The sequence below is a fragment of the Eutrigla gurnardus genome (genome assembly GCF_963514095.1).
Source record: "Eutrigla gurnardus genome assembly, chromosome: 9".
NCBI classification, from domain to species: Eukaryota; Metazoa; Chordata; class Actinopteri; order Perciformes; family Triglidae; genus Eutrigla; species Eutrigla gurnardus.
The window spans coordinates 12376945-12400837 of record NC_139923.1 but is presented as its reverse complement, the minus strand read 5'-3'; the positions used below and the strand labels follow the sequence as shown (position 1 = coordinate 12400837).

The 23893-nt window shown below is 42.9% G+C and overlaps 4 protein-coding genes across 5 annotated transcripts in view; 1 reads left to right on the top strand and 3 right to left on the bottom strand.

Annotated features, from left to right (window-relative positions):
* LOC311018905 (A-type voltage-gated potassium channel KCND2-like) overlaps positions 1-7488 on the top strand; it is a 30841-nt gene extending 23353 nt beyond the window's left edge. Inside the window, exons 3-7 of one of the 2 annotated variants that reach the window (XM_084018014.1) lie at positions 2527-2689; positions 3162-3260; positions 4239-4337; positions 5295-5515; positions 6516-7488. In XM_084018014.1, the coding sequence (XP_083874140.1) occupies positions 2527-2689; positions 3162-3260; positions 4239-4337; positions 5295-5515; positions 6516-6687 (754 nt within the window). In that variant the 3' untranslated portion in view covers positions 6688-7488. The remainder of the gene's footprint in view (positions 1-2526; positions 2690-3161; positions 3261-4238; positions 4338-5294; positions 5516-6515) is intronic. The other variant, XM_084018015.1, reaches the window with a different exon arrangement.
* Positions 7489-8576: 1088 nt separating this feature from the next.
* On the bottom strand, positions 8577-10620 carry LOC311018835 (uncharacterized protein; the record flags this gene model as incomplete). The annotated part of the gene is made up of 2 exons (XM_084017904.1): positions 9271-10620; positions 8577-8729 (listed from the first exon to the last, which is right to left on the bottom strand). Exons 1-2 carry the CDS (start codon positions 10417-10419, stop codon positions 8577-8579), a joined length of 1302 nt encoding a protein of 433 aa, XP_083874030.1. The 5' UTR covers positions 10420-10620.
* Positions 10621-13441: 2821 nt separating this feature from the next.
* On the bottom strand, positions 13442-15338 carry parietopsin (the record flags this gene model as incomplete). The annotated part of the gene is made up of 4 exons (XM_084017903.1): positions 14921-15338; positions 14103-14431; positions 13717-13962; positions 13442-13597 (listed from the first exon to the last, which is right to left on the bottom strand). Exons 1-4 carry the CDS (start codon positions 15264-15266, stop codon positions 13442-13444), a joined length of 1077 nt encoding a protein of 358 aa, XP_083874029.1. The 5' UTR covers positions 15267-15338.
* Positions 15339-15710: 372 nt separating this feature from the next.
* On the bottom strand, positions 15711-23614 carry nt5dc3 (5'-nucleotidase domain containing 3). The gene is made up of 14 exons (XM_084017853.1): positions 23234-23614; positions 22231-22415; positions 21866-21940; positions 21706-21761; positions 21505-21595; positions 21276-21413; positions 20375-20435; positions 20078-20180; positions 19176-19277; positions 18998-19079; positions 18819-18905; positions 17412-17552; positions 17251-17315; positions 15711-17143 (listed from the first exon to the last, which is right to left on the bottom strand). Exons 1-14 carry the CDS (start codon positions 23517-23519, stop codon positions 16915-16917), a joined length of 1701 nt encoding a protein of 566 aa, XP_083873979.1. The 5' UTR covers positions 23520-23614; the 3' UTR covers positions 15711-16914.
* Positions 23615-23893: the final 279 nt, after the last annotated feature.

Below are 23893 nucleotides of genomic sequence, written 5' to 3'. Positions count from 1 at the left end.
ACCACAATTCTACAGAATGCGCTGTTTTTAAGACCTGTGCGAGTGCAAGCGCAGCGTGGTTTCAGGTGGGTGGAACTGGGGAATTGATACTCAGTCATTCCGACACTCCTCTTCCTCCTTTGCAGGGTGGATAGGAATCTGGCCATCCATCATCGTGTCTCACCCATGTCGACTCGGGGTAGCGAACGTGGATACCTGGTAGTCAGAGACAACAAGAACAAAGCAGGAACATTGCTTTAATCTCTCGTCGCTGCTAATTTCTCTGCCGTCATCCAGGAGGCAGAGCTTTGTGTATCGCAGCTTCCCCCCTTATGAACAATCCATCACTGTTAGGCTTTCTCTCCAGACTGCGTTTGCTCCCTTCTTTCTTTTCTTTTTTTTCACCTTCCTACTGCTATGCTTTCCGAAAAAAAGGATCACAATACATTGTATTCCACAGATTGGACTTGTTTTCACATCCAGCAGTTTCTTGCCACTCCTCAGAGAAAAAACAAATGCGTGCAGCACATCTACAAGAGAGAGAGAGAGAGAGAGAGAGCTTCCCTGCATTTTTTATGCAGGTTTCTTAATAGGCTTTTAACTGTACATCCAGAATCTATAATTGACACCTGCTGTCGGGCTTCGTCTGTGATTACATAGGGAAACGATGTGACCTGTAATGAACTGTAAAACTAATGACATCTGTGTCAGATCACTCAACTTGAAAGCAAACTGTTGTACATGAAGTCCCATCGAGCGTGATATTAAAATGTCCACTTTTACATCTCCCCACCCAAGCTGTGTAAAAGCCGAGTCTGTTGGGCCCAACGTGATGGAAACCTGGGGGCTAATGACTCAAGCAGACGGCCGTGGGCATTAGACAACTTCATTTATGAAATAGTCAACCTCCCGTGTAGCGATACATTCACATTACCCTGCCTCACTTGAGAGACGCGTGGCTGTCTCAGCCACTGAGCAATGCTGATGTCCTTTCCTACCTGCATTCATCTTCCTCTCCGGAGGTAATGGTCTTCTCAGGTCATTTGCGCATTAGGGTCTCGATCATTCATCTCACCCACCTGCAATCCTGTGGAATGCAGGTCCTCCGCAAGCGCATGGAGGGATGTTTGGAAAACAAGGAAAACACACAAGCTCTGAATCATTCATTTGCCCTCTTCGTGTAAAGCCTCAGTGCTGCTTGTGGTCTAGTGCCTGTGTCTAGAGACGGCTATATGAACATGCAGGTTATGTTCAAATGATATGTGGGTATAATATGCAGGTTTTCTGCCTCAGAGATTTTTAACCTAATTATTTCATGATGTTGAATGTTAATCACCCCTCTGTGTGGCAATAAAATGTCTGAATGCAGCTAAAAGTCATAGTCTTTGTAGCTGGTAAGTGGTAGAAATGGTAATGTTAAACACTGAAACCAACTCTACTGAACCACTATTGTCACATATGATGGAGCTCCTCCCACTGGAAGCAATCATCATAACGTTGTATATCAGTTGCCTGCTGAAACACAATGAATATGAGGCTACAACTGAAAAGAATCAGTGCAAAATGTAGAAAGGCAGTTTGGTTCACCTACTGTTGAAGTGCACTTAAAGATGAGAATGCTTATCTTGGGAAAAACTATATAGTTATTAAAAAAAATATTTTAAATGAATCGAGTGAAACAAATCAAAATCGTCAAAATGATTTGCGGTGTCCTGCTGTTGTAAATGGCACTGGACTTGTCTGCAAATGTAAAGAAAGTGAGATCACGAAGACAGTTTGATTTTAGCTTTACCTTGAGCCCAGACAGGTCCGACCCCCTGATAGAAGATGTGCACATTAATCTCTTTAATGGGGATGATTCAGGCCCATCTGACATATGTACGACCATTAATCTGTTCATGCTGAATGTGGCCTGTTCGAGATTTTCTATTTCCAAAAAAAAACGCTTGTGCCTAGATTCCGATCGGCATTGTGCAGTCTCGAACATGAATCGCTTTAATGCGGTTTCGCTGTGTTACTGTTAGTATTCAAGGTATTTGATGTGGGAAGAAAAACACAGGAGATGCTGATCCACACGCTTAAACAATTTCTCCGGGGTTTGGCCTCACACTGTCCCTTCCCCTTGCTTTAACCTGATGTGATGCTACTCCCTGTATCTTTTGCAAGCTGTTTGGCTTACAGAGGTCACGGGGGACGTGTAGCGCATTTGGTCATGATGTGAAAGCGTTAGCCGGTGCCAGCAGGTGTGTAATTATATCTGAAACAGGCCTTTTAAAAGGGGAACGTCAAAATGGCATGTAGAAAGTAGGCCAGGAAGAAGAGACTTCATAAAAGTCCTATTTATTTCTCACCCACCTCAAATGTGTGACTTTGCATTTGAAGGTGTGAAATAATCCAGTGTCACTGTGACTATTTCAAGACTATTAAAAATAACATAAAACGCACAACAATTTAACGTGATGAAACGAGCCTCCGGAGCGGATTCTTGTTTTGTCCTCGTTTTTCTTTCCCGGCGTGCTCACGGTTGTGTGTGTTTGTGTGTTTCAGGTACGGTGACATGGTGCCAAAAACCATCGTGGGGAAGGTGTTTGGGTCCATATGCTCTCTGAGTGGGGTGCTGGTCATCGCCCTGCCTGTCCCTGTCATAGTGTCAAACTTCAGCCGCATCTACCACCAAAGCCAGCGGGCGGAGAAGCGACGAGCCCAGAGGGTACTGACTCTCCCCCTCCCTCTGCCTCTCTCTAACCTTTTCTCTCTATCTCTCTTTGTTTTTGCTTATATCTGCCTATTTCCTCTGTCCCTGTCTTATCCGCACGTAACAGAATGACAGGGCAAACGCTATCTTCCAGAATATTAATCTTTTGTGTGTGTTCCTGTCTGTGTGTGTGTGTGTGTGTGTGTTGGGTGGGCTCAACTTGCTTGAGTATATTTCAGTGGGGGGGAGAGAGAGGAGTAAGAGGGGATGACAATGACTGAACAAATGATCTTCAGAGTATAGTGTCAGCAGCTTTTCAATGGCAATATGTGCATTTTCTTCCCTAAAAGTGTTTCCTGAGGCAGAAATGTCCTAATCGTAAAGTTAAGCATGGCCTCTCCCCGCTAAAATGCCAGAGGAGACAGAGTCTATTAGTGTGAAAGACAACCCGTCAGAGGCTAAAACAGAGGTCTGTTTGTTCAAACAGAAAACTCGGCTTGCTAGAATCCGTGCTACGAAGATTCGAGGCACTAATGCCTATATGCGCTACAAACAAAATGGGCTCCTGATCGACTCGCTGGAGGAGGTAACGGGACCAAGCAGCGGCTCGGGAGCTGACTGACTGGGGCCTCGCTGACACTTGCATGCCGCTCTGCTCGGGGGCCATGCCACCACACCGAGGGGGGGCGGGGGGGCGGGGGGGGGGGGGGGGGTGGGCTTCTCATGCTGTAACACGAGGGCTGCTGTCATTCCAGTGCTTCAGTGTGATCGTCGTCATCACACCTCTCAGCTGCAGCATTGACATGCTTCCTCAACACTCTCTCTCTCTCTCTTTCTATCTCTCTTTCTCTATCCATCTCTCTCTCTCTCCCTCTCTCTATCCATCTCTCTCTCTACCCATACAGCAGGAGGGCCAGGCAGCCACACTTGCCTTCTGGTGGAGCGCAGCCATTACAGTCACACTGACTCATGACCAAGCTCTGCATGTCTGTCCAACAGGGTTTGGAGGGGAAGGAGGGAACCAAAGGCTTCCTGCTATGGAGGCTGTCTGCTCGGGCCTGCATCTCCTCGAAACTCTGTTCTTCTTTTTGATCCGCTGTGTGTGTTCTGCGTGTTATTTCTAGAGCATCCAGGGTTGTATTGCAAAAAACTAACACGACATACCTTCCCATCCCAGAGCCGCGCAGAGCTTCATCAAAGTGTGCAGTGTTGTCGTGGTCCAGAATCTGTGATGTGTTTGGTGCAATCTGTTCGATCTGTGTCCAGGTGCGCCACTGCTGTTGCACTGAAAGAAAAAAAAAAGAGCTCTAATTTGACTTTTCTGGAAAGCAATTCTATCAGTGAAACGTGTTGTAGTCAGCTACTGTCTCTACATTTCTAAAACATCCACGTCTTAGGTTCTCAGTAGATTGGCTGCCCGTGCTACAGATCAGCATTTCAAACCTCAATGCTTTGCATACTGTCTACTACATCACCGAGCTGTTGCCTGAGATGCTGTTTCTGTGCAGAATCTGGACCTGCTCATCTACACTGTTGTCTTTTCTTTCACTCTGTGTGTCTGAAGGCCTCCAAGGAGGCAGGACAAGCCCTGGTGGCGAAGGCCCCCAGCCCTCCTTTTGAGAGTCAACATAATCACCTGCTGCACTGCCTGGAGAAGACCACGGTAAATGACACACAATTACTTTGGCATCTTTCATAATGTCTTGGTAACAATAGCTCACTGTAAAAAAAAAAAGCGGTTTCATTTCTGTAAAATTGCATCACTTCTTTGTGTGCTGGAACATCGGCGGTGTCAGCCTGTTACAGTGTGTTGCAAATAGAGACAAAGTGAGTTTTGTCATCCATGCACAAACATGTTCAATCTATTTTGTATGCAGCACGAGTTAAAAATAGCTTTAAATGGGGCTGGGAAATGTTGAGTCCCCTCGCCAGCAACATGCTAAAGATAACATGATTCAACCAGCCAGTAATATTATTCCCTATAAACGGGCGTACTTCATTTATATCTATAATTTAGACGTGTAAGAGCATCTTTAATGCTTGGCTGTGACATGAGTTTTACACTTGCAGCTCTATACAGACACATGGAGAGTAAATCAGAGAACAGATGAACCTCCTCCGCCCCAGAAAGACGTGCTGGTCGTCTGGGAAAAACTCCATAAAGGGCTTCATGCCATTCAGATGGCAACGCACATATTTACATTCGGACTCTTATGGTGTGCATTATAGATGGCAAGAGGCAGGAGTGACAGAGGGTACTGGAAAAGGAGGCATGATTCAAGGCATGGCGTCGGCTCCTGCGTGGTGTCATTCTGCCACCTGCTGGCTGGGCCCGAAACACACCGGGAGCCTGACCTTCAAGTCCCGCTCATTTGTCACAGGGATAACAGTTGTGAATGTTTTCACAGATGGCACTTAATATGGACATCTGGGCCAATATATTTCTACCCCCTTGATGATTCACTTTCCAATTATTAAAAAAAAAAAAAATGCTGTGGATTCTGTTCAGTCTGCTTAGTCTTCGCTGTGAAACATCTTTACTCACCATTTAGCGGAGCCAATCATCGATGCTATATGGTGATTCATTAGCGACGCTGACTCCCAACGTCTTCCTCCGCAGAATCACGAGTTCGTGGACGAGCAGACGTTTCAGGCCAACTGCATGGAGATCTCTGTGATGAACAAGTCGGGCTCCCGCACGTCCTCGCTGTCCTCGTCTCCGCACGGCCTCAGCTCGTGCTGCTCTCGACGCCACCGGAAGAAGAGCAGCTTCAGCCTGCCTAGCACAAACAACCAGGAGCTCAGCACCATACAGATCAGAGAGAGGCCCGTGGCTAACAGGTATTCTCTCGGTCCAGCTCCTATTGGCTGTCTCTTCTCACATATACACACATACATGCAAAACCTGTATTATAAGCCAAGATCAACTGTATTGATTCAATGATTGGGATTTAAATAATTAATTAATTAATGCAAATATATAGACGCTTATCTAACTTAAGGAGGAAGTTAGCAAGACTTCCCTAAACTGCCTGGAATTAAGATCTGTGGAAACACGTTTCCATCGTGGACATACATGTATTTCATTGGGCAGTGCAACATTCAAAGCATGTGTGATTTTGTTGGGTTTCATAAGTGTAGATTTGCAAGTTCGCCCAAATCATCTTACATATACTGTATGTATAGTTTTATGTGTCCTTTGTCTAAAAATGCCTGCTTCCAATTCAATACAGTGAAGTGGAAATGTGTTTGTGGGCCATAAACATAGAAAACAGCACCATGTCCCTCCAGAAACAGTTTCCCTGCTACTCATAATAATCCACAGGCATTGCAGTTTTTAATGGAACCAAAGAAATAGTCCCTTCTCTATGTGAAAGCAGTTGAAAAGCTTGTTCTGTGGATTACCCACTGCAACTGTATCTGGCTTTGCAGTTGAATGTCATTTTTTTTTGATGCTGTGAGAAATTCACTTCACGTCTATTATTTTTGAAGTGCAGCAGAATTCTCCACGATGTTTATCTCAAAACATAGTGTATTTTCTGATACCAGTGATTTGTATTTAATAGTGTAGCCACTCTCATCTTTGTCTTTCATATGCTCGGTTTCTACACAGTATGTTCTATTTAGACTGACAAAAGATGAAGTCCAGGCTGAAAACTGAAATATGTACTTAATGAGCAGCCCAGCTCCTTTATGTATTCACTTGGAACACAGAACGTAGATATACCTGCATCATGGCTTCCATACTGTACGGTATAAGAATAAAGAACTCTTGGCTTTGTGTAATCCATTCACGAAGGTCAAGCCTTTCACCCTCTTTCATCCCGTGTTTCTTTTACAGCCGCTCCAGCCTGAATGCCAAACTCGATGAGACCTTGAAATGTGACAAACCTTACATCACTCCTTCCATGGTCAGCCTATCTGCGCCGGTGGTGACCTCATCGGACGGCCACGGCTCCAGCACCACCACCACATACTCTCAGAGCAACATTGTCCGAGTATCTGCCTTGTAGATGTCATGCTTATCTGATCAGCTAACTGGTCTCAAGCAGCAACAGATGCTGAGGAGAGGGACCACCGAGCATCAACCTGCCATAATCTAGAGGGATTAAAAGATTAGCAGAAATCGGGGGTTTTTGAAGTAGTGATCTCATCTGATGTCAAACTCTGCATGGTATTAGAATGATGTGGATATAGCTGCCTTTGGAAATTAATGTGAACCAGCAGATCTTGCACCATTAAGCACAGCAGAGAGAGGAAGTGTGGGGATTGCGTGGTTATCGTTGTTGCCTAAAAATGCTGAGAAAAAAACTTTATTTTTGAATATGTAATGTAGTTGTATGTGTTGTCTTCTGATTCAAAGGAGAAAAAGGCAGATGTTAAAAAGGTCATTCCTGGTGGCCTCTGATGACAAAGCACACATATTCATTAACTGGGGGCCATCTTTGTGAATATTAAATCATCTACTTATACATTTAGAAACGTTCATCTCACTCACCACCCGGTTAAATAGATTGTTTTGAAACCCCTCAATTAACTGCTTTCTAATAGTCCCCTCACTGTTGTAAAATTCAGAAAAACATACATCCACTGGAATGGATAGCTGTTGTGAATATTAATTAACCGACTCATTAACTGGATCGACGTCATCGCTTCTACTCATCCTGACATGTCTGTGAAATGTGCAAGTCAAAATGACAAAATCTGTGTTAGCTTACATATTTGACATTCTGATATGGATCTTTGTGAAAGCCAACATCACTGATTAACAATTTGATATTGAGAACTGCACAGGGATTAGTTACAAGGTTGAAGTATAAGTGAATGTTGTATGCAACACTTAACTAATACTAACCCTGATGCAGACGCTATTGACCTGGAAAACCATACGGAGGAGGTTTGGAACATCAATTCCATGGACTCATAAATTATAATATTCATTATATTAAGTGAGACTTGGTAAATTTCACTGTGTTAAAGGGCCATTTTGTACATGTTTCATATTGTAAATATCTCAGTTAGACCTTTATCAACTGCATTTGAAGTTGGCTACTCTTATTTCTAGATTTAGTTGACGGTTGTTGGCATACTATTTCTGTCTGTTTACTGGTTGAATTGAGGATTTGCATGCTGTCATTGCAGAATTCTGTTTTATTAAAAGTATGTCTTCTTGTTGGAGGTTTGTCAGTAAAACTGAGTTTGATGGAAGGAAACAAAGACGAGGCTGGTATGTTATGATGTAATTTCCGCAACACTTTGCTTTTAATGAAATGCAAATCTTGTCAGATATTGAGTACATATATATATAGGGGATAAGGAAAAGGGACAAATAACCACACATTGTGCATTTGGTGCAGTGGATAGAATAAATACTGTAGCTCTACTGAAACATCCATTAAATGACCCATGTCTTTTTTTTTTATTAGAGCACAAATAGATGGATTTCATAATGTATTTGCCTCAAGAGCAGCACTAATTGAAGGATGGGATGATTATGAGGTGCTGCTGGCGGACATGTGAGGACCTGAGCGGCTCAGCGGCAGGTCGTGCCTGCCGAGTCTCCGGAGACAGACGCGCAGGCCTGGCTGATTGTTTGACAGAGAACTCCCAGGACAGCAGGACAGCTGGTTATGTCGGTCCAGGCTGTTCCTCCCAGCATGCAGCACTTCTGCTCTGCAGTGTTAAGTAACTGCAAAGTCGTTGCATCACATCTACGATAACACAGCAGCATATGAAATAATAGAATCAAATAAAGAAATCCACACTTTGAGGTCTGGGGGTTTGATTCAGTTCATATTTGAACAATGACTAGACAAATGTTAACCATTTTAATATTCAATTACATGGTGTATATTGAATAGAGTCATTTGGTCTAGAAAAAACTCAAAAGAAAATGTCAATATTATAATTTCTTATCGAATATGGACACAAACTTGTTTTTAAGCCGATAAAACTCTGTCCGAAACTGAGGGTTCACTGCAGCATATATTAGTGGGTCACTCAGTGACGTGACGCAGGTGACGGAGACGGACAGAATCTCCACGTCCCGAAGGATCTGGAAAAGCCATAAAGAAATGTTAGAGATTATTATCTCTATAATCTACACAAAAGAGCTTTTAAACCTTTTATAGTTTGATTTAGTTGAATGTATGTAAAATGTATACACATGCAATATATATATATATATATATATATATATATATATATATATATATATATATATATATATATATATATAGTTGAGAGGTCCCTCCTATGTGTGACTAGAAACAAAAAGCTGTTGCAAGACAAGCTAACCTCACCGCACCAACACTTACCTGTGTATTCTTGTCTCTGTCAACAACGAGGTTCATCAGGATAGTAGCGATCAACGGTAACCAGAATAAGACGAAGGATATAATTATGTAGCCGGCACGCTTCGCCATTTTGCTCTCCTTCTTTTTGTTTGCTCTCTCTTTACTCGCTTTGGAAGGCATCATGCAAACGGCGCCTTCCACCTCCACGTTTTGTACATTTGGTTTCGTAGCTGCAGCGTCAGAGACGTTATCGATTGGAGGTAATTCAGACACTTGACCTACTGCAGTAACGGTCCTTACTTTGCTGTTCTCAGCTTGTTTCGGTTGACTCAGTAAAACTGAAGTGGATTCGTGGTTTTCTAACTGTGCAGACGAAGGAACAGGGGGGCTGCTTTCTTTCATTTCGGAGGGCGCTTTGGCAATTATCTCTCTCCCTTTGGACTGCTTTTCCGTGTCAAAATTGCTGGACGCCTTCTGTGGCTTTGTGGTTGAGCTCTTAACACTAGCAGCAACATCTCCATTTGATGGTTTTGCCTCAACTTTTGTGCCACAGGAGTTGGACCGCTCTGGTTTAAATGTTTTCTCCTCCTGCACCACAACCTGCTTTGCAGGAGGGCGAGCGTGTTCTGTTTTCAAGTCCGTAATCTCCGATGCAGCACTCTTGCTCAGGGTCTGGTTATGCTTTGATTCTCTGGGTCCATTTTCCACAGCTGTGGTTCCTTCCTGCTTCTGCTCATCTTCTGTTTTGTTTGTCGTTGAAACACGAATAATGCCTTTGTCGAATATTTTGCGATTGTGTGATCTCACAATGGCAAAGATGCGAGCATAGAATCCGGTGATAATACTAAAGCATGCTGTCCAGAGTGGGAACAGCATGTAAAGTCCAAACGTATCGTAGGTGGAGGGGGTTTCTCCCGATAACCCTTTGCATTTGAAGAACACGGGTGAGTCCTTCACAAACATCAGACAGAACACGGCCACCAGAATAGCCAAGGTCCACGTGAGAGGAATCATTACCATAATCCGCCTTCGCCTTTGACTAGTCCTGAAGGGCTGTGCAATGGCCTGGTACCTCTCCGCACTTATGCAGGTCAGCGTCAACAGTTGGATGCAGCAGCTGAAAGAGAAAGAGGCCACTTGTGCGTCACAGATCAACTCGTCCATGTGTCCTCTCTGATACACAGTCAGGATTATGGTTAAAAGTACAGGGCAGTCAATTACACATCTAAGAATGTCTATAACTGCAAGATTCACCACCAGGGCATTATTTGCCGTCTGCAGTGATTTTTGGCGACAAACTGCCAGAATGACAAAAAGATTGGCTGCGATCCCCACAGCAGACGTGATCAACAGGATCAAGCTGTTTGCCACTACAAAAGCGACATCAGTGTAGTCCTCCCAGGCGGTGTAGTTCCCAGAGTCCCTTGCAGGTGTAGGATCGCCTCTCATCTCCAGGTTCAAAGAGCCAACATGTTTAGTTCGGTGTCTTCACTCTCTCTACGACGAGAGCCTGCTTTGCCTTGGCGAGGGATTCGGCACTGAGTGAGTAATGTTAATGGGCGAACCTGTAGCTTGGACAAGTATCCGCCCTTTTCATTATCACACCGCTGCAGCAGGAGGTCACCTGGGAGCTCTCACTCCTCACATCCATTAAAGACTGTGCGGTGTATTCACAGCATCAATAACTGGGGGAGAAAAGGGATGGTTGTTAATTGAAAATAATTGACATCACTATTGCCTCATTTCTGGTATAGCTTTAAAAAGACAGCAGAAATGCAACAATCATGATGTCATGGCCCTGTTGATGCATAGGATGTGGGAAGTGAACTGTCCATTTCATTTAATACATAATACCTCATAACAAAAAAGCGTTGCATTAAGCGTGCCAGATGGATGACTCGGGAGTTCTTGAATTGGCTCAGGGCATAAAGGGAGCCGTGCTGCCGGATTAGAGCATGACATTGTGTAATCCTGTTTGGAGATAGAAGTGTGAAATGCTCTTTGCCTCAAATGAGCAAGTTTATGGACGAGGCCAAATCTGAGATTAGATCAACACAATACATTTTCCTTCTGACCATCCTACATATGTGTGTTCAAATCACGTAGATAAAAACTGGAAGTTGTGGAAAATAAACAAAAGCATCATCAAACGTGTACCTGCTAAACAAATAACGTTACACATTTCAGACAACTTGCTGAAATAAAAATGAGAAGACAAAAGGAGTAGTAGCAAATGAAACATGCTTTGTTCAGAAACAGATTACAACAGATACATTTGCAATATGTGCATCAAGTGTCAAACAAGTGGGAGGGAACAGGGCAAGATAAGCATCAAAACAAAACAAAAAGGACCTAACACATGCACACATATATACATACACACTTGAAATTCAGCTCCTAATTCTTTTGATCATCTTTTAGATGTTCCTACATCTTGATTGGAGTCCACCTGTGGATCATTCAACTGATTGGACATGATGTCTATATAAGGTCTCACAGCTGACAATGCATATCAGAGCAAAAACCAGCAAGAACTTCCTGCAGATCTTAGAGACGGGATCTTGTCAAGGCAAACATTTGGACTGCGTGAGCACATTTAATTCTCAAGTAGAAGAAGTTTGGAACAACGGAGGACTCCTCCTACAAGGGCCTTGTTAAGAGAGGCAACCAAGAAGCCAATAGTCAGTCTGGCTGAGTTCCAGTGATCATGTGTGGAGATGGGAGAACGTTCCAGAAGTACACCCATCACTGCAACTCTTTTGGGTTTTATGGCAGAGTGGCCATAGAGAAGCCTCTCTTGAGTGAAAGACACATGACAGCCTGCTTGGAGTTCGTAAAGAAGCACCCAATGGACTCTATGACTGAGAAACAAGATGGCAGCTGTCTGGAATTAATTCTAAGCGTCATGTCTGGAGGAAATTAGGTAGGAGACACATTTTTTTTGTCAGTTTTTAGAAAAATAAGAATTGTCAGACTCACTGAAATTATTGCGAACATTTATTGTGAAAACTTAATTGAATCATGGTTTGATGGATATGAAAAAAACATATGAACCAATTTTTAAAAAACTAGTTGAAATAAAGTAAATCAACATCCCTCTCCATCAACTATTGAAGAGTGAATTAAATCCACAGCCCAAAATGAATCACTTTTGGGCTCGCTCAAAACGTATACTTCTCTTTAATTGTGTCCTTTTCCTTTTTCTTTATGACTTGATTCATATCAATCTTTCTGATGAGTCAGTGTGGGCTCAGGCTCACCGTTGGGGGTTTGAATCAGGCTCAGAGACTTTGTCATTATGCCATCTTTTTTTTTTAAACCATCTAATCCCCTTCGAAACTGTCCACAAAAATGTGTAAAAAATGAATAAATAAATAAATAAATACATACAAATATCAAAATAACAGACCACAAATTAGGCTAGCCAAGAACAAATTAAAGTGTTTTACTGCCCGACATCCCATTGTCAAAACACGTACAAGGCGAGATGTACAGCAGGCTCACTTCACAAGTGCAACCATGTCCCTGGTGTTGTGGGTATTGCAGAGCTGATTGATATTCATTATGTTATTCTTATGTATTAGACCAGCCGCACAATTTAAGAGAGAACATATCATGTTGCTTTTGCAGCATCCCTGCCACTGATAAATAAGTGTACTGAGTAAATCCTGTCTCTGCACTGCCCTTATGAGGGAAATGATTCCTGTACACACTGCAGCAACTGAATGTGTTTTGTGCGGTAGACTTCTGGGAGGTGTGAGGAGTGGCAAAAGGCATCTTTTTTCTTCATTATTTGCTGTCATATGTGACGACATGATGGAGCTGGCAACTGTTGACACTGATTTCATTTGTTTGCATGATAAGAGGTGTTGTGCAGAATGTATACAATTCCCATAAAATCAGAGAAGAGAAACAGAATGCACTACCCAACACCCCCAGTGTGTTAGACTTTCTTTTCACACAGTCAAGTGCATTTTATTTATGAACAAAAAGTCAGGGGTCAAAGGTTTCACCTCCTCAGAATGCAGGATATCTTTTCTTTTTTTGGCTAGTTTCCTATATGCCTACGGCACACACCTGCAAACATCAGTATGAAAAAAGGAAAACAGCATATTGATCTAAACAAATCACAGAAATAAAACCATCTTACTGAATACTATATTGTTCTAGAAAAGCGGGATGGACAATAACTACACGAGTACTTACGATATAATGCAATTCAATAAAAAAAAAAAAGGAAAAAAAAGAAATGACTTTCAGATGAATCAACTCATCTCTTGTGTAACAACCAAATTAAGTACTGCATTACTATGTTTCATAAGATTTTCCACTTGTCCTGGAAATCAGCTATCAGTCTCTGAGCTGATCCAGTGAAGACCTCTCTGAGAGACATGGGCCTGTAGATGTGCAGGTCTGCGTCCTTGATGAGGCACCGATAAACACTGACGACCTTGTTTGTCGCTGGAGAAGGTCACAGTGGCAACACTTTGCTGTGCAAATTGATGTTCCTGCTTAAGGAGGTGAGCCGGCTCCTTCTGTTTATGGAGCGCATGTTGATGCTGACTTTGGGGGACGCGTGGGGAATGTAGCAGCCGCAGGACAGCACCTCCAGAGCTGCATCACGGAACTGTTGGACATCGGAGGGGGAAAAAACGCATCCAGGAAGTACATGTGCATCAATTTCTCATGGAATTCAAATCTCTCTTTCTATTGTGCACACTCCACCATCTCATTGTACCTACTTACCTGCTTGTTGGAGAGGAAATAGATGATGGGGTTAAACACAGGGCTGGTCTTGGCAAAGTACATGGGCATGGTGCCGACCAGTGGAGGGATGTAGAGCCCTGGATCCAAGACTACCACTACTGACAACGCTGTGTAGGGCAGCCAGCAAACAAAAAAAGCTACGATCATAGCCAGGACCATATTGACGGCGTGTTCATTATCCTTCTGGCTGGATCGCCCACCCTGGAGCTCCACACTCCTGTTCAGCTACGAGAAAAAAGGAATTTTGACACCCGTTAAAAGCTACGTAATGCTTGTTTTAGTGTGTATGTGGTACATTGCAAACCGATGAGGATGGGGCTATGAATTTTAAATCTAGTTCTAATGGTGTAAAAGTGTACGCCCACCTTATTCAAGGATGTAAGCACATTGGAGTAGCAGTAGATGATGATGGCTACAGGGAAAATGAAGCACAGGAGCGTGTAGAGGATGAGGTAACTGTAGTTGCTCCACGATCTCTCCTCCCAGGCCAGAGAGCAGGAGGTCTGGATTCCCTCAGGTCCGTAGGAGCTCCAGCCGAGTAATGGAGCCACCGCCCAAAATAAGCAGAAGATCCAGACGAGCAGCAGCCCGACGATGCTTCTCCGCATGCTCAGCTTGAGACTGTTCCTCGGTTTACACACCACATTGTAGCGCTCGTAGGCGAGCAGCGTCAGCGTGCAGAGTGACACCAAACCTAGGAGAGAGGAACAAATGAGCATAAACAAATAGAAGCTCAGAGTTTTCCTGAACATTTTGACTACATCTCATGGTCATTCTCAGCAAATGGTGTTTGTTCTGTTGAATTAGAGGACATTAATATCTCCATTCACTGGGAAGACTGTGACATGTTGCTGAAAGCTGGAAAAAGCTAATAAGTTTATATTAAGTGACCTTCACGTCAGAAGGAATAAAAACAGAAATAAACATGACATTTGCAAGATGGTATAATAGAAGAGGGACAATTTCAAAAAGCATCAAATGGAGTCCTACAACACAAACATGTTTGTAAAGCCACAATGCATTCTGGGATCAGATGAAGTGGAACAGCAGGATCAATACTCTTATTTACAATTTGGGTTTATTGTGTTTTGACAATGGCAGACCTCCAGGCACAAAGGAAACAAAATAGCTCTCCAAAAAAAGTCTTTGCAACACAAAACTGCTCTTTCACAACTCCACTTACCAAAATAATTGACTGCAAACCCTTGAAAAACGCAGGCCGCGTGGCCAATGAAGAAGGAGCCTTGGTAGTTGGTGATGGTGACGACCAGAGAGCCGCACAGGCCAATCATGAGGTCGGACACCGCGAGGCTGAGGATGAACACGTTCATAGGCTGCAGCAGAGACGGATTCCTCAGCAACACGGTGATGACGAGGCCGTTGTTGAACACCGTGAAGACGGTGTTGATGAACATGAGGAAAGAAATGATGCTGTAGCCCAGCCGGGGGAAGATGGTGGGCGTGATGGTCACCAGCTCGGCGTGGATGGATGGAGGACGCGCGCTCCACGGCGTGCTGTTGCTGTCCATGGTGCCTAAATGAAGTCCAGCTTTGGGGGGGACAACTGTGAGACTGAACCCGGCTCAGCTCAGGACTCTGCGTCATCGATCTTATCATGTTTCTGATCCCCGTGAAACCGTTCGGCTTTGCTTCGTTTCCGAGCACCTGTCTGATAGAGAAAGCCCCAAATGCAATATGGCAAATTGGTCCGTAACACGATTTTTAATGGATTAATCCCCATAAACCCAAAGCTATAATGGTAATTAGAAGGTTTAGGTATATTAAGGAGTGATGAATTAGTCCTGAAAATTAATTTCATTTCAAATAATACAATATTTCTTCCTTAAGTTGTTTATACAGCAAATGGAAATGAAAAAAGAGAATAAATGACATTCAATAAACGCATACCTGTCGATTAAATCACATAACTGTCCAACCATACGTTTGTTTTAATTCATGACAAAACGCTCGCCTCGGATCATTTATCCATTTCCGTTTTAATAAACAGTGAGATAAAAATACACTTCATATTTTAAACTACAGAAACAATAATAAACCACGTGGTCTTGGCCACTGCTATTTGAGAATTGCATTTTTCCAGATTATATATTAGATACATTCTTCTCCATCCTGTATGTGAAAACACTGCATGTATTTCCCGCAGAAGTGTGAAACCCATTAAAACAGACAGCCTTAACAGATCAAATAACAGCTCTTGTGCTAAATATAGCAACGATGCTCTATTTTTACCTGAGAAATATCGTCATTTCTCTCATGCAAAAAATGAGACCTACAGGCTGTGCAATTAAAATACAAAGATCTCAGAACATAAATATGCAGCAGGTATCGCAATGTGCAGTTAAAAATGACATGAACTAAGAGGCAGAATTAGATCAGCTTCATTACCACGACTTACATTAGACTGTAAAAATATACACATTACGGGGATCTGACAAAGGTGCTTAAGGCAACAGAGTTTGTAACGTTGATGTCACATCAGAGTATTCCCATTTCACCGACAGTCTCTTATGGTTTTACAAATGCAACGCTTAGAAAAAGCAAAGGCAGTGTAAGATTCGTACTACAGATACAATCATGCTAGACATGATGTGTGATGGCCCCCTATTGTTTAGACCATGTAAGTACAGCATCTTTGCAGAACATCTCACTACTCCGCTCTCTCCTGACACACACACACACACACACACACACACACACACACACAAAACAAACAAATAGTCCTGTGTAATAAAACTGTAAAATACAAAGTGTCTACATATGAGATGAAAATGTCATAATGCTCATTCTGCCATGTGTCATTTTGCTTATCCACCGGTCCTCTTAAGGACTGAATTATTTGAGAGGAAGGACATAAGTAATTAGTTTAAAGTTTAATAAACATCAACGATCTATGTGATTGTTACCAGTTATACATATTTTAAAATGTGGCATGCATCTTCTAGTGTGCCTCTGAGCTCCCAATGACGGATCGGTAACAAATACGTCACCCAGACAAGTTAAGTTACCAGTTGATGATCGAAGTCTGCACCAGAATTACATTTCTGATGAAATGTGCATTCTCGAAACTTAAAAAAATAAAAGTCTGCAATGAAGATGATCCAATTCTTATCTTTCCGTTTGTACTCTGCCTTCCTCTCTCCTTCTCCCTCTCTCTCTCTACTTTGGTTGTTCTGAGCTGTGAGGAGACGACAGCACCTCGGACTCGTGCTGCAGCGGGGTGCGGCGAGGGAAGAAGGTGTGCTGGAAGTCGTAGTTGAGCAGGCAGCTGATAGAGGCCATGTAGATGTCAGCGAAGCGTGAGAGTCGGCGTGAGAAGTAGGTGGGGTTGTGGTACGTCCGGAAGAGACTCCCGAACCGAGTGTTGAAGATGTCCTTCGTCTGTGACCTGCCACGAAAACACAGTCGTACACGTCAAGATGAGGTCAGGTCGCTTCTACGTGATCACAATAAACCGAAACTGCTCTTGCTAGCCGGAGTAATCGTCTCCATTACCTCAGGGCTTCTCTCTCTTTGTTCCACTCCTCGACGACAGCTCGAGACGCTGGATCCCTGTGCACCTGTTTGGAGGCAGCGCAGAGACGTTAAGCACACACATTTGAGGACGGAGGCAAAAAAAGGGAAAGACACAAATGTTCTTTATAAAGTCCCCTGACCTGCATCTGTTCGATGAGCCCAGTCAATGCCTGTAACCAGGCCATCATGTGCACATACTGCTCCGTGTTCATGATCTTGATCTCCTTCCGCAGCTCGGGGATGATGGCGCCCGTCCTCCAGCCATGTTTCAGCGTCAGATCCTGCAAAGCAAAGCACCGCAATTATCAGTCATTTAGGAATTCACCTGTTCAGGGTAAGAGTCTGAGTCATGTTTTTATATGCAATACTCAATACAAGTGTGCTATAAAAATACAGTGGATTGTAGGCTTTAAGTATTTATCCTGCAGTACAGGCCTAATTAAAGTGTATTGCTGCTGTTATACCACAGTGGCATACTCACATTTATGATTACCTGTTGAGACAACGACGATATAAACCTTTTCTGAAGAAATCAGCAGCACAGTCGCAGTGCCACATTAGATCTTTGGAACTGTACGAGCACAGCAGTGTTGCACACTCATGCATTTGATCACAGCCCAATACACAATCAATGTAGTCGTGCAAATAAGATGAAAATATTCAACTGAAAAATAAAACCTCTGGTTGCAGTTCTGTGCCTTGGAGCTCTTCAGGTGCAAAAAACACCAATTAGAATAGAAGAGTAAATCATTTTTGGATCTTTCTGTGTACTTAAAACTGCATGAAGCAGAAAATAAAGTATTGCTCCATCCCTCTCTCCCCTTAGTAACTCTCGGTCCACTTCCAGTAACGATCTCATCCTACAGCTAGAGGCTGACCGTAAGCTGGGGTCGGTGTAAAACACAAACTTCCATCTTCCTAAATAAACATGACAAGATACTTGACAACTGGCTGCCTGCCACCTGCAAGGCATCACGCCAAAGATTTAAACTCTGTATCTCATTATCCCCATTTAAGGCTGATCAGACACATTCACATGTCTAATTCATTATAAGTCATTGACACGCAGGGAAAAAAACAAACTAACGGCAGTTTGTTTAGAGCAGATGAGGCGCGGGTTGCTAGGTTACAGGTGTGAAAAGGTAAATACGTTGCAGTGATACTCCCCACTGTAGATCTGGTAGGTGTGATGTATCAGGAGACACTCATTAAACCAATGCAGAGCTAAGGTAACTGCTGTTTAATGCATCAAGAATTAGACTCTCAGCCCAGTTATTTTAGTGTTTTTGTTCTGTTTCAAGCAGTCACTAAGTATCTCGTTATGTGCTTCTTCCAACAGAATGTTTCAAAGATTTCACCTCTTGCATATAAAGATGAACCCAGTCAGCATCCGCCCCTTAAATCCAGGGGAAACACACTTATCTTAAATGGAGCATGGTCTAAGCAGGGTTCCGCTCTTTGTTCTTAATATTGTCATCTTTCATAATGGGGCGTTTTGTGTGGTTATAATGAGCCCCTTGCTGTAAATATGCCTGGACGCTACTTACTGCCAAGTCACTGTAGATGTGATCACCGAAGTAGAGCACTTTGGATCCTCTCCAGCCGGTGAGCCTCAGGAACTCATAAAGGTTTCCCTACAGTGATCAAAGACACACTTAAAAACAATCCACCATTTTATAAGGCGTATCCAGGGGTCCTTTCTCAGGGATTATGAGTGGCACAATACCTGTTTGTAAATCTGCCCCTTTTCCAATTTGTGAATCCTGTCCCACAGCAGAGCGCCTTTGTCTGTGACGCGCCTAAATGGCCTAGAACAGAAAAATACACAAAGACAAACGTAACCCAAAAAGTGGGATTAGAGAGGCACAGCATGGAGGTAGTGCCGCAGACACAAACACACTTACTTTCTCCTGTCATTGAAGAAACCAGGTTTGTCAGCCTGAACGATCACAATGTCAAAGAGGTCCCGCCAGTCCTTCCCTACAATGTAGTTCATTCCTCGGTCCCTGAGAAGGACAAACATTCCAGACGCATGAAATAACAAAGACATAATCACAATACAGCATGGTATTTCTGGTAATTCAATAAATAGGTAATCTAAATGAAATAACCACATTACTTTGTATACTCCTGTGTGAATTAAAGACTTGACTAAAGATAGGTACCGAGTACTTTCTCATAAATAAAATAATAGCAAAATATTCAGATTTCCTGCAAAATGTTTGTTATAATGTGCTTGTTGTTATTATCAATTTAAACAATGTAATTGTGTATCTTAATATATGATTTAATCATAAGTTTATTATTATCTTCCAGCCTTATTTCAACCTGGCTATCTGTTGCAAAAGAAGGGAAAAGACAGAATGGGGAAAAATCATAGATGGATTGTAAACCTGTATGAATATGGATGGATGTCAAGGTTGAAACATTGCATCAGTAAAAACTGTGGCGTGCAGACAGCCTCTTCTTTTCCTTTGTTCTATGTTTTAGTGCTACGGCTGAATGTAATCAAGTATCAAATCAAGGACACGGGTTTAATATTTCTGGCTCCGTGAAGCCTTTTGCTTTTGGATATGCACAGCTAGTCATTGTGTGCAATCAAGCTCGACTTCAAAAGAGGCTCGGAGTCAGTCTTACTATGAATTACAAATCCTCGCAGATGGAAAGCCCTTTGATGTGTTGTTGCCTATCTTAAAAAAAGTTGAGTCATTATACAGAAGCATCAATTAAATATTAGTACAGCGATACAGGACACTTTTAATTAATCACAGCAACCACCACTTGCACTCTGTTTGCTCACACTTACACAAAGTCAAATGGGCTGTTGGTAATGAGGAACATCTTTTTGCCATGCTCTGAGAGCTTCTTCAGCACAGCGTGGCTCTGCTCTCCATAGCAAATGTACTTCTCTGGAAAATGAGAAAACAGAGATGGTAGTGTGCGTGATGGCAATATAATCTCACTTGCTTTTTTTTTTACTTGTATATCACAGACTTATTTTTCTGAATTAATTGTTAAAGTCCTGGCAACAACTTAGACGTGGCTGTATAATCTATTTTTAATGAGCTCCAACAGAGTAAGGCTATAAATCAAAGAACATTACCAATATCTGCCTCCACGGCTCGATACATAATGCCCTTGACGTGAACATCTCTAATGGCTTCCTGTGAAGTAGAAAAAGTAAAGTCATGATTTCAGTTACACCATGTTAGCATTCAGCTCCAGTAGCAGCACTTTTTATATAAACGGTTGACTTGAGAGCAGAAAAGAAAGTGCGTCTCCGAATACAAATTAAATATGAAGAAAACAGAACCTGGAGTTTTGGCGACAGACTGAGAAAGTTTTCCCCCCCCTGCATTTTTAAAAGTGGAACCTGTACTTTCCAATCAGCGAATGAGTAAATAGACTCTCCCTTGTGAAGTTGCTCATTTGAGGGTGAATTTAAAGGAAGTTTATCACATACAAAGATGTGCACTAAAGTCAAAAAGAAAACGCAAGCAAAAAAACAGAGTTAATGCTGAATAATAAATCAAGCTTGGCAGGAGTAAAAAGATAAAGCAGGGTGTCCTTGAAAAGATATGAGAGGCGCTCGTAGAACTGGGAGCGTGTGTGAGGGCTTTTAATGACAGCGATCTGTCAGAAACGCTACAGTGTCACACAGGACAGACAGGACCAGCGTGACAACTGCCCTCAAAGGCAGAATGCAACGCTGCTTTCTCGCCCCTCTCCCTCTGAAGCGGCAGAGCCGCCAGAGAACAGACGCAGAGGGCTGGAGGCAGGCTCGCCCGACTAAAATTAGACGCCGGTTTTCAGAGCTAAAATTAAGACGGGATTGAATGGCAGGAGAATCACGGCACACTACAAATATACAAACTTTCAAATGTAAGTATATATATTGACCCCTGGGAGATAGAATAACAACTACTGAATCAACCTGTCAGATCACTGCAAATATTGTATGCCGACATTGATCAAAGACACAGAACAACAACAAGATAGTTCACCTTTACGTCTTTGTAGAGATGCACTGGCTCATAGTCGATATTGTGCTTCATGAAGAAGTCGTTGACACAGGACAGGAGGGTCATCTCCGGCAGGGAGAATATGTCCATGAACTGTTTCATGGTGTGGCCATGGGAACTCTGCACGACAGTGATTAACGTCATTGTATTCCGTTGTTTATCATTTTGCAGCATGGATCTTGTCACAGATAAGCGAGGGAGTGTTTCTCACCTTGCCATAGAAGTCGCTCATGTTCTCTAGAGGGACATGACAGCCTTCGTACATGGCGATCACTTCCTCTTCGGGGACTGGATGCAGACCCCTGTCGAAGAAGCACAAAATATTGAATCCTTCCACAGTCATAGAAGTTATGCTCTGCTATTATTTATTACCCCCGACTCTGATGTGAGGAGCAACACGGTGCACAGATACCTGTATACAGTTCCCAACTGGATGTAGTGAAAAGCATCTATCTTCATCAGCAGGGCCTGTTTAAAAAAAATAAGATAATTTCATGAACACTGTGGTAGAAACAATGTTAAATATAAAACAGCAGTTTGTTTTTGAACTAGATAAACGAAAGACTTCTCACCTTCTGAACATCATAGTGAAGTCCTCTGACAGCAAAATTAGGAATATACTCATACTTTCGCAGACCCTCTGGATACTAATATAAAAGAAAATAAGTGTTTTTTTTAGTGACATCAAAACATTGCTTTAGATCAACTGAACAATAAAAAATCTGAGCAACAGAGTGCACCACAAGGCCGATCCATAATCCACCAAGTAGGTAAAGACAGTGCTTGATGGTGCAAACCTCCCCATACGTTAATGCATGGTGCTGTTTGTGGATGTGTGTGAAACAAATGTATTTAAGCTCAATCATCCTTTCTGATCCTATTTCTATAAGGATAAACACGTTGTTGGATTGGTCTGTATGTTTGAATGTACACACACCCTGTGGTTAGTGATGAGAATGTCCCGGGCTATGTTGAAGATGAGGGTGTGGAGGTGCCTGGAGTAGAACGCCAGGGTGTAGTCATAGTCGAAGCCATAGATCTCTGTGTCTCGTAGGCTCATCTCATTGTTTGCAAAAATGGTGTCGGGGTCGACCGAGTTGGTGGAAATGGCTGGGATCAAACCTAAGAGGAGAAACAGATGTATTTACACAACCTTTGTTTCACAACAGTTTCCTTCCATTTAAGAATATTATCTGCTGCTGTATGAATGAATGGTATATCTTAAATATATAAATACATATGCCTTGAAGGCGGTGGATAAATGCTTTTGATTTGACGTCTGAACAGGACTACATACAGCCTAGTTATTATCATTCCATTAAATATGCATAATCTAGGAATGAACACATTAAGCTATATGCAAGCGCTACAATACAGTCCTGCAGGGTTTTCTCTTTCTCCAGCATTTATAGAGTTTGAGACAAAGTTTGACTGAGTATGTTATTAACCTAAGTACTGCCCTGCAAGGTTTCTGTTTAACGACTGCTGCTTATTTCTCAGTAATACCAATGTTTTAATAGATACCCCTTCCATGGTGTAGCTGTAAATACCATTAACAGCTCTGTTTCCTGCTCAAACACGCCTGGAGGAGAGGCAAATATGTGGAGCTCCGTGAGGTAAATAACATCTATTTGCTCTATTTTTCCCAAAATCCTCTGTCCATAAACGTCTGTGCTGAGCCAAGCAGATACTTGTGGTGAAATCTGGAATTACATTATATTGTACAGGTGTTGTTTTGCTTGTCCACCCCCTGTGAAACGAATTGACAAAGTATCCTAGCCTATAGATAATGTAGCATTGCCACCATGTGCATGTCTGGACGAGTGCACTATTCTGCTGGAGACGATAGTGATAACATGGTTATAAGGCAACAACAGCGTTGTTTCTGCCGCTGCATCTCATTGAATGGACGCTGCTGCTCGTCCTATCAGTGTCCATACCTTCAGTGTGTCTTTTGGTCTCATTGTAAACGGACCACAGCCGATCTGTCATGCCCGGACCGTCGGAAGAGCTGCGACAAACAGATGCTGCGTAGCTCTGGGACCTGGGCTGGTGTGACAGCAGCTCACCGACTCCGCGGGCTACCGCGCCGAAATCCCGCTTCCATAAGCGCGACGTGAACGGCCGGTGGTGTAAACTCTGTAACGCACAACAGAAGATAGTCGCCTTCTGCAGACAGTCTTTGTGCTTCAGAAGAGACGACAGTTGTAACGACAAGGTCGCCATGGCTCTGCTATTCGGGGGACAGCCCGCGTGTAGGTCGCAGCGGACTCCCAGACGTATGCATGCAGTTCTCGGGCTCTTCTGTAAATACCGACAAAAGTGTCCCTGGATGGTTGCTCCCTACGTCACTTCCGCATTTGGCAACGTCCCGGCCAACCAGCGAATCAGAGGCTGATGCGTCTGGAGTTCAGTCGCTTCTGTCCACCAAGCAGCTGCAATACGTTATACACGTTATACACGTTATACATGTTATTAATATTCATAACCCGGAACCATTATCATATAAAAGTCAGACCGACAGGGGTTTATATTTCAGAATCAGAACCAGCTTAATTAAATTATTGATATATAAATATCTATCTATCTATCTATCTATC

What these genes read in the sequence shown, in the direction of transcription:
- nt5dc3 (XM_084017853.1), bottom strand. Translation starts at nt 23,519, where the DNA reads ATGGCGACCTTGTCGTTACAACTGTCGTCTCTTCTGAAGCACAAAGAC. An exon ending in TGAGCGACTTCTATGGCAAG is followed by an intron (nt 21,414 to 21,504) that starts GTGAGAAACACT and finishes ACTGTCGTGCAG; the next exon opens with AGTTCCCATGGCCACACCAT. An exon ending in AGCCGTGGAGGCAGATATTG is followed by an intron (nt 20,181 to 20,374) that starts GTAATGTTCTTT and finishes CTCATTTTCCAG; the next exon opens with AGAAGTACATTTGCTATGGA.